Source organism: Mya arenaria, chromosome 17 (assembly GCF_026914265.1).
Source record: "Mya arenaria isolate MELC-2E11 chromosome 17, ASM2691426v1".
NCBI classification, from domain to species: domain Eukaryota; kingdom Metazoa; phylum Mollusca; class Bivalvia; order Myida; family Myidae; genus Mya; species Mya arenaria.
In genome coordinates, this window is record NC_069138.1 from 2,322,370 (window position 1) to 2,333,152 (window position 10,783).

Genomic DNA, 10,783 nt, shown 5'->3' on the forward strand with positions numbered 1-10,783 from the left:
CAAATATCAGATCGTAGAACGGTTTAAGAAAAATGCATAAAAACATTAATTTTTGAACTTAGTTATTTAAATCTGGGATCTGGTATTTTGTCAGCAGTCTTATATCACTGGTTTCAATGGATTTTCGCAAAAATTGGCTCGTTCCAAGACAAAAAAAAAAAAAAAAGTTGTCAAAACATTCAATCTGTGAGAGTGCAGCTTTAAATTATTCAAAGTAACAAATACTGGTGGAGTTTTTTACATTTTTCTACTTGAATCTTACTGGTAACTAACGATCAATTAGACCACTCTGTCGTGCTTAATAAGTAAATCCAGTTCTTTCAAACATAATGCTTCTTGTTTGTTTAGGTCCCGATAAAATGAATATGATTTGGCCCCCTTTTAGTCTTTGAATGGTGGCTATGATCCTCATATGTTTCTCGTTTTCATTACGGGCTCTTTTCCGGCTATTAAATGATTGCCCTGATCCTGACAAGCTATTCTTTCTAAATGCTTTGACCCTCTTACATTCCATAAAATGATGCCCCTGATCCTGATGTGTTTCTCTTTGTCAATGATTTTGAGTGGTAACCAGAATTTATAACTCACATGCAGTCAACTGTCAACAGAGGTCATCCGCTACCAGCAGTCAACGGTCAACAGTCAACAACAGTGAACATATACCAACAGCGAACGATCTCCGGCAATCAATGGTCAAAAGCAGTCACCGGTCACCAGCCGTCAACGTCACCAGCAGTCAACGGTCACAAGCAGTCACCGGTCACCAGCCGTCAACGGTTACTTGCAGTCATCGTTCTCCAGTCTTCAACGGTCATCAGCTGTCAATTGGTCACCAGCAGTCAACGGCCACCAGCAGTAAACGGTCATCAGCGGTCAATGGTCACCAGCAGTAAACGGTCAACAACAGTCAGCGGTCACCAGCAGTAAACGGTCACCAACAGTCAACGGCCACCAGTAATGTTTTTAATGGAAAAATACAAATAACTGCTAAACTTAAATAACTTGTAAACTATGTGGTACTTCAGTAAGTTTCAATGCATTGTACACATCGATGCCAAGTTTATGCCAGTTTTCGACAATGTTTTTTTCGCTATTTTATCATACGTGAGACAGCCCCTTTAAAGATGCACTCTTACTCCCAAATAGGATTTACCACTATTAATGATATTGTTTTAATGTTCCAAAAACGATGCATAAATGTCGGAAACAATGGTTCTTATGAAGGATACCGTGCTTTATTTGAAAGAAATATGCATAAAACAGGCCATTTCCCCCTTATGTAGACCACACTTAATCTTTTATCATTCACCAATCATTTAATATGTTTGTACTTTCTGCTATTAAATACACAGTTACAATCTTGTTATCAGTTCTCAATATTTTCTATAAATGCATTATTTAGTAAGTAGATAAAGGTTTATCAGTAAAAATTGATGTTTGTTATTCATGTGTATGTATTGATTTTTGAATAAGAGTGCCACTTTAATGTACCTGTGTATTTAGATAATTCCATCTTATTATTCAAATATAACAACATGAAAAACCGCAAATTTATTTGTTTTATTACACTTGAACTCATTACATACAAGTGACTCAAATGAAATAGTTGGCGATAAACGTCATCCCACAACGTCGGTACCGCTTCTGCAATTAGTGGTTTTAAATATGATATTAAAGCATATCAAATGTAAACATCCATCGTTTGGTTATAGTGAAGATTACATTTAAGTGCTACTTCATCTGCAGTTTGCGTATACCACGTGATAAATAACATGTTAAATACTACCTCGGAAGGCAATATTTTGCTTCAAATGAAATCTTTAAACAAAGATAACTTTTACTCTTTGTTCCCTTTTTAAATGAAAAATAGCGCAGTCTACACCACTTACATAGCCTAGTCTTCGGTCTTTTACTAGAGAGTATTTGTATGTTTAGTTTCTTGAAACAATTTGATAAACCTTGACACAAAACCGCCGCCTGATGGAGCACTGTCTTAACAGTATTTATAAAACAGGTGTGTCGATGTGTTTGAGAAAACTAATTACCTAATCAAACTCCAGTAATAAAACGAAGGCGGTGCTCTTTGAGTGGCATAGACTGCCATTTGTTTCATTAAAAATGGTGAAGAAAAATAAAGGCTATCTTTGTTTTAAGACTTCATCCGAAGCAAAAAAGTGTCTTCCGTCGTAGCATTTTTCCACACACTGTATTTTCATGAAAAAAAGTGTTTACATGCTTTCAAGCACTGTCCCATAGAAAAGTGGGAAAGTTAGGCTGCCCTTTATTTCAATTCAAATGGTGAAAAAGAAAATAAGTTAGTTTTGTAAGTTTTTATTTGAAGCAAACTATTGCCTTTCGAGGTAGCATTTTATCGCGTTCTATACACTAACTGATCTAGCACTGCGCGCATATTTATGACAACCACAAATAATCACATATCTATACGCGATTTTTTTCACTTCGCGCAAAAAAGTTCCAGTGAAAATACACTTTAATTTAGGTGGGAGGAAAAACATCTACCATGTCCGCTCGTGTAAGATAGGTTCATCTCATCGACCGCACAGGGTGTGCGTCGGAAACTCGGTAAACCTCATTTCCGCAAAACACCCTAAACTCGGGTTTGGATGAACCTATCGTACACGAGCGGCCATGGAAGATACGTATAATGTTAGGTGAAATACTAGGCCAGCATATAGGTACATGCGGGAAGAGATTTGAATACGAACAGTTTGCAAACGCTATTAATCCAACAATATCATTCTGTTGAACACGTACATTTTTGACGTTACACGTAAAGTGGCGTGCGCGTACACCAACATTGTAACGTACAATGCAAAGGCAGCGTGCACGTACAAGTACGTTTTTACGTCAGATGCAAAGGTAGCCTGCATGTAAACGTACGTTTTTTGACGTCGCACACAACGGTAGCCTGCACGTTCAAGAACGTTTTTGACATAACACGCAAATGTAGTCTACATGTCAACGTACTAGTATACTAGTACAAAAATGGGTCGAAACACACGGTTAATTTTGCTAAATGCCAATATAGTATAGTATAATAGTTTATTGATGGTCATGACAAGAAAGCAAGTGAATGTCTTCACAAGCTCATAATCAATATATAGAATATGTATTACTAAATCATCATACCGATACCTGATTTTAGACTATTACTGAAACTTCATCCCAAATAAAATTATAACTTACGCAGATTCTCCTTTCTCACAGATGTAGCCCTCCCTCTTATCACAGTGTTCGTCATTCCAGCGACCATTGGTGGATAAATACGAAAGACAATCTTCCTCGCCGGCATTTTGGTTCGGCTCATGGGGCGACCAGTCTGATATCTCAAAGCTTAAAGACATAAAAAATACATCAAAAAGTTAGTTATGATGAAATATCCGTTCTGGAAAACAGCCGTACGCATCAAATAAATAAAAGGTACGACACATATATCAGGAACGGTTCATTTACACGCACAACAGTCACAATTCATTGATACAAATACCAGTTACGGTTCATTGACAAATATGTAAGTCACGGTTCATTGACACATATGTCGGTCACGGTTCATCGACACATATATTAATCACGGTTCATTAACACATATATTAGTCACGGTTCATTGACATATATGTCAGTCACGGTTCATTGACACTTATGTCAGTCACAGTTCATTGACACATATGTCAGTCACGGTTCATTGGCACATATATCAGTCACGGTTCATTGGCACATATATCAGTCAGGGTTCATTGACACATATATCAGTCACGGTTCATTGAGACATATATCAGTCAGGGTTCATTGAGACATATATCAGTCACGGTTCATTGAGACATATGTCAGTCACGGTTCATTGACACATATGTCAGTCACGGTTCATTGACACATATGTCAGTCACGGTTCATTGACACATATGTCAGTCACGGTTCATTCACACATATATCAGTCAGGGTTCATTGGCACATATATCAGTCACGGTTCATTGACACATATATCAGTCAGGGTTCATTGACACATATATCAGTCACGGTTCATTGACACATATATCAGTCAGGGTTCATTGACACATATATCAGTCACGGTTCATTGACACATATATCAGCCAGGGTTCATTGACACATATTATAGTCACAGTTCATTGAGACATATATCAGTCACGGTTCATTGACACATATATTAGTTACGGTTCATTGACACATATATTAGTCACGGTTCATTGTCACATATATCAGTCACGATTCATTGACATATATATCAGTCACGGTTCATTGAGACATATATCAGTCACGGTTCATTGGCACATATATCAGTCACGGTTCATTGTCACATATATCAGTCACGGTTCATTGACATATATATCAGTCACGGTTCATCGTCACATATATCAGTCACGGTTCATTGACATATATATCAGTCACGGTTCATTGACACATACATTAGTCGAGGTAAATCTTTTAAGAAGTTACTAGTCATAGCTACGTTTAATTATTATCAGACTCAAATGCCTTAACGGTAACAAATCTGATACAATAACTACAGTAAAATCCTCACGTGTCTCCCGTTTGTTCCCAAGTCCAATTGCCCTCAGACGCCAAATCCGTTCCGTCCATCCAGTACTGAAGGTTGCGTTCTATCGAAAACAGAACATGATTATGACTGACAAAATAAACATTTAAGACATTTGCTACGAATTATATTACACAACCATTTAATATTATGAATAACAATCGCGAACGAAATGTCCAAACTACGTTTTGCTATTGGGTCATTAAACCAGGCCTGAATATTATTTTCCCAAAGTAAACAAGTCCTGATTGTGACGTCCGATTGACGTAAACAATAATAGCTTTTATTTTAAGGCTGAAGTCTCACATATTAACGTTTAGGCAACTTTTTTATTGTTTGTCTTTGAATAAGCCAATTGGATGTAAAGGACGGTTTCTGATGGTGAACATTACAGCTTAACTCGAATTTCTTGAAGCTCGAGATATTTTGTTGGTCAACGAGGTTCGACTGTTAATTCAAAGCTAAAACATGTTTATCATGGATGCGTAACAATGGCTTCAGCTCCTTTCGGAGCATTCGGAACTCCTCGGCCATTTTTTCAAAAACAACCTCGGATGTATATGGACGGTTTACATACTTAAAAAGTGGTACGTTTAAGTCCGCTGCAAATAGATCGCGTAGTAATCTTATTTAGTAGTTAAAATTTATGACTTAACTCTTGGGAATCGTAATTATGTTTGCAATAATACACTTCACTGGCAATCAATTTAAACTGAGAGCAATGAATACAACTCTTAAACACTACATTTAATTAATGCTTTTATTCAAAAAAATACGGACTACTTCAACAGATGTACCGGCATACATCCGAGGTTGTTTTTGAAAAAAATGGCCGAGGAGCTCCGAATGCTTTCGGAGCTGTGTATAAAATAAGCCAATGACACTTTCGAGCTAGAGTGAAAGAGCGGACATCATTATCATAAAGTAAGTATGACTCGTTATTTTATCTTATATCACGATTATGAGGGCTTAATCGGGGAATGCAGAGACATATAAATATGTCAAATCTTTACAAATAGTTCGGTGATTTAGTAAACATTTGGTTTATGAAGTAATAAGCAAATATGCATGTTTACGAACAAAGGTAGAATCATGTAATCAATTCTCTAACTGAATTCCCTTAAGAAGCTTACATTGATGAAAGATTTTAAGATGAAACCAATATTTTCGGGTGCTTTTTATTTTGCAATTTTTCACCGAATTTTATTTCAAAAGCTTATATTTACGATAAAACCAGTATTCACGAGTGCTTTTATTTTGTCGAGAAGGAATAAGACCACCTTTTTACCGAAATAAACATGTTTATACTCTTTTTCTTGATGTACTCTTTTTCACTAGCTCACACCCGTGTATATGAAACAACATTCAATCCAGTCCCGTTGGGTCGAACTCGCCTAGCTCGAATTACTCGTTGGCTCGAGCAAGATGTAAAGGACCGATTTCCTTAAACTAAAGGTAAAGTATCCCGCTTAGCCCGAATATTTTGAGGCACGAGGTATTTTCGCAGGTCTATGGGAGTTTGAGCCCACGGGGTTCGACTGTATTAGGCTTTGGGACTATCAGAGTGGGGAACCACGTGACTTAAAGTGGTGCTGACATTGGTCATCACGGGTCAGAACCGATGTAAACAAACACGTTAGTGATGTAAATTTCTAGAGAACTTTTTTGACAGAAAAGATATGAAAATATTACTTAACCTATAAAAGACTATGCTATTTTCTACTTCTACATCTGTGAAATATTTAAGATTTGTTTGTATTTTAATGATGTAAATTTTGGTAAAACTTTCAGAGTTGCATTGTTCAACGAAGTTCCGTCAAGTTGAATTGTCGGCCAATCATTGCACCATTTAAATACAAGCAAATTTAATATATTTTCAATTTCAAATTATGGTTTCTCAGCCTGAGTGTACCGTATACTTACGCGGAGGCTCTATTTTCAATACTTCACTACGGAGGAATGTATTTTCCTCTAGATTCATCACAATGACAAGATGAGATTGCTGGTCCTCGCAGCTTTTCTGAAAACAAGAAATGATGTATTCCATTAACCATTATATATTTTACAACGATTGTGAAGGAAGCTATGATAGCTTATACCAAGTCACTCTCGTTGGTACGATGTTGCGCGAGAGTGTGGTCTTGTGTTGTGGGGGAAACCGGATTAATCGGAGAAAACCCACTTGTCCGGCTTGGTGACCACTAACTAAACTCACATGCGCCCAGGCCGGGAATCGAACCCGGTCGCCTCGGCGAGAAGCGAGTGCGCTAACCACTGCGCTAACCGGACAAATGATGTATTGCCGTGTGCAGACTGATCTTCACTTATTTAGGTTAAAATTTGAGTACGTAACAGTTTTAATCCCAGATCGATTCATCCGAGGATTCGATAAGTTGCGAACACGGCCATTTGTAAAATTGATTGGTGGTCGAATTATCATTTCATTTAATAATAGTTTTATATTAGCATAAAATTACAAAACATAATGGACTGAATGTCATATTTTATATATAAGTATGTATAATTTATCACTTCTGCTTGCATTAGATATTTGTTATGAAACCCAAAGAAGCATGACCCACAGGTTCCACTGGGCGAACCTCTACATCAAACTTGATCAAGCTGTGCACTTGAACTAGCATGGGGAATAAATAAACAATGTCGGCTTAACAGCAACACAAGATTTATGCCAAATAAAAGGAAGGAGCACTGTTTGTTTAACGACAAAATCTAGGATTTGTCATCATACATCGGACATGCATTTCCGGTAAATATGGCTGTGCTGGGCACCAAATTTGGTACCTTGTTTCAAATAAATTTATTTAAAAACAGCATCGTTTTAATTTTGAGACGGAGAAAGTGCAAGTTAACGAAAACAAAAATCTAAAAAAAATGCATTTTTATTCTCTAAACATTAGGACAATATGATAGTTCGCCAGGAAGGAAGAATACGTAGCAAAGTAAACATTTCAAAACAAAAGGAAATGGGGGGACAGGTAAAACTAGAAGCGCTTGAAAGTCTGGATGTACCTTTGCATCTGTCCACATTTTGAGAGCGTCTTTCTCGATCTTGTAACAAGACTCCGCAAAGTGGAGCCATCCTGGCGGACACGGGGCCGCCGCAGCAGTCAACACTGAAATATGTAAATTCAATGTTTGGTGACATGTTTCTCTAAGTTTCGCCGACTGTTCAGGAGCGATTACGCCAACATGTGTTTGTAAAGAAATCCAATACGTAAGTTATTTGCTTGAACTGAATTTGACGTTGTGTTTTTGACCAAGGTGTTCCGAATGGTAAACGCCTGGGTACATGAGGTTTGAAAATAGTTTTTTAACGCCGTTAGACACCATGACCACATGGTCGCCTGACTAGTACTGCATTAGCAACAAAGTCACAGTTAGCAATCCCTTCATTTATAAACATATATTTTAAGTATAACGAATGAAATCAAATGAGGCTTGAACTGGTTGTTAGATTTCTATCATCTTTCTTATTTAATGCATTTAGTACCGAGAACATGCAAATACACACTCCTATATGTAAGATCATTAAATACTGTATTGAATACATGAACTACGTGTATATAACATAACAGAACACAATATATCGTTTATTCAGATTTGTAGAAAAATCATCGTCTTCATCACATATAAAGACGTCCTGTATCACGTCGAATTTGGAGTATAAACGCCTGTACGTCGAGACCGAGTAACGGTCGACATGGATGCATGTCTACCAAACAAAACTTGGTACAGATCGGTTAGAAAAGTTCGTATGATATCATTCTCTTCATTATGTTCCACTTTTGATTATTTCCATGTTTAAACGCACTGCTTTTAGTTCAAGTAAATTGTCATAAATGACGTCATAAAACCATCGCATTAATGATAAAGTACATTTGTTTAAATATAAACACAAATCAGCAATTTGATACATTCTAAATGATTTATTCAGAAAATATAGCACATTCCTAAAACTTGATACTAAGTTATAAGTTTATATTGTATTTTTTTACAAATAAACGGCCTGTTAAAGGTGACTTTCGACACATGCTACTATGCTGATACAGGTTTGGAAAACGATGTGCTGTATTTTCTCTTAATATCATTCTATAACCGCGTATAGAAAACTACAAATCAATACTTTTCAACGGAATTAACAAACAATTATAACATCTATGTGAACGTATCGGCCTCCCAGCGCTAAATGCCTTTACATTCATATGTGTTTACATAAACTCGTGCATATAAATCACTCGTGCTTTTAAAACGCCACCTGGCGGTTATTCCATTACAAACAAGGGAAAATAATTTTCTTCTAATTCGTTTTACTCTTACGCAGAAAATAAATAATTCACTGTTGGATATGGAAAAGGAAATTGATAGGCATGCAATTTAAACATTGTGAATGAATGAAGTATGTAATTGTAAGTACATATATGACATATTAATGGGTAAATCGTAATAATACCTGAAAAGTGCAAGAACAGGAGTGCAAGACAAAGGAAAATAGCCATAGTTTATTGACACAAGGAACACACGTGTTAAGAATTAGAACAATACAGCTCCATTCCTTGACCTAAATGTAACTTAACTTGCTGATAAGTGTGGAATGTGGAAAGGCCAAGTGGAATATTTAAACTTTGCAATGGAAATTCAACATTGATTTATAAATGTTTATAGGTCACAGTTGATTAATAAACTAACATACGCTGTCAGTTGTCACAAAGAACGACTTATTAAATCAGCATGTTGAAAAGTGTTAATATATAGTATGCGAAATGTATTGCAGTTATTAGATTTTCAATTTAATTTTAAAAGTGATTTTACATGTCTACAATGAAATAAATATTTCCAGTGTTATTGTGACGTCATATGATAAAATGTTTCCGGTTACAGTCGGTCGTTCTGTTTACAGAATGGGTGAAATATAATTACTGTTACGTTTTCCTAAATTTAATAAAGCATTTTTGAACAATTCTTAAAAGATATAATGAACTATTGGTGTAAAATATTAGTTATAGATTGTATGATTGATGTCATTATTGCGGATATGAACGCATGGGGTGGTCAAAGTATGCATGGAGTCTTCATACCACGGCATTGAGATCAATCACGCAGTTCATTCTTTAAGTGAATCATTGAGCCACTAGCAACTATGTTAGTATGTAGATGTTGAAACCTAATCGCAACATACTATTTTGGTATCATTTAAAAATGTTCTTCTCGCTGTTCAGTTTACAATACAAACAGTTGGTATAGATTATAAGTATCTTTCATAGCCGAGAGTGTAAGATAGGTTCATCCCAACCAGAGCGCAGGGTGTTTTTGCGAAAACGAGGTTTACCCTGCGCGAGGGTTGTGATGAACCTATCCTACACGAGCGGCTATGAAAGATGCTTTTCTCCCATCTCAGTAAAACAAAATTAAGAAAAAATGTCCATTTTAACTGGAACTCTTTCGTGAGTAGTGTTTATAAATGCGTATGGATATGTGATAATTCGTGGTTATCATGGATATGCGCGCAGTGATTAAGATTATGTTAAAAGTCAAATCGGTATTTAAATAGTTCTGAGGAGAGTGAAGTATTATTTCTTGAAAGGTGCGTGAAAACTGTTTTATGGGGACATTTGAAGCGAAAAATTATTAATTAGCAATCTAAATATTGCCACAAAACAAGGTTTCTATGATGGTACAGACGTTTTGCTTCGAAAGAAGACTTTAAACAAAACTTCACTATTTCTTTACTATATTAAATGGAACATAGCGCAGTCCACTGTCGACTGAGCCCGGCATTCGGTCAATTACAAGGGTTTGATTGAAAGTTTATTTTTTTCAAACACTTCGACAAACCTTTTCACAAAACGGCCGACTAACGGGGCACTGTCAAAACATTATTTTGGAAAGCAGTTTGTCGAAGTGTTTGATGAAACGTTATCAAACTCTGGAAATAAAAAGAAGGCGGGGCTCTTTAAGCGACATAGGCTACCTTCATTTAAAATGGTCTAGTAAAAGAAATGTTATCTCTGTTTTAAGTCTTCCTTTTAAGCAAAATGTTGCCTTCCGACGTAGCATGTAAGACGTAATTTATCACGTGGTATACTCACACTGTGTTAAAGGCCTAGTTTAAGGAATGTTTGGCATGATAATCCCCTGCTGTGCTAATTGCACGGGTGTCACAGTAGGAGCCATTTTCCTGTGTACTGTACT

General features: G+C 36.4%; 1 protein-coding gene across 1 annotated transcript; it reads right to left on the bottom strand.

Moving 5' to 3' along the window:
* Positions 1-1,546: 1,546 nt before the first annotated feature.
* LOC128224897 (C-type lectin domain family 17, member A-like) lies at positions 1,547-9,144 on the bottom strand. Its single transcript, XM_052934987.1, has 6 exons — positions 9,045-9,144; positions 7,604-7,707; positions 6,497-6,593; positions 4,559-4,637; positions 3,208-3,354; positions 1,547-1,644 (listed from the first exon to the last, which is right to left on the bottom strand). Exons 1-6 carry the CDS (start codon positions 9,088-9,090, stop codon positions 1,620-1,622), a joined length of 498 nt encoding a protein of 165 aa, XP_052790947.1. The 5' UTR covers positions 9,091-9,144; the 3' UTR covers positions 1,547-1,619.
* Between the last annotated feature and the right edge of the window lie 1,639 nt (positions 9,145-10,783).

Coding starts and splice junctions, on each gene's coding strand:
- LOC128224897 (XM_052934987.1), bottom strand. CDS start 9,090: ATGGCTATTTTCCTTTGTCTTGCACTCCTGTTCTTGCACTTTTCAG. Junction 7,708..9,044: donor CCTGTTCTTGCACTTTTCAG/GTATTATTACGA, acceptor TACATATTTCAG/TGTTGACTGCTGCGGCGGCC. Junction 4,638..6,496: donor ATTGAAAATAGAGCCTCCGC/GTAAGTATACGG, acceptor TGTTTTCGATAG/AACGCAACCTTCAGTACTGG.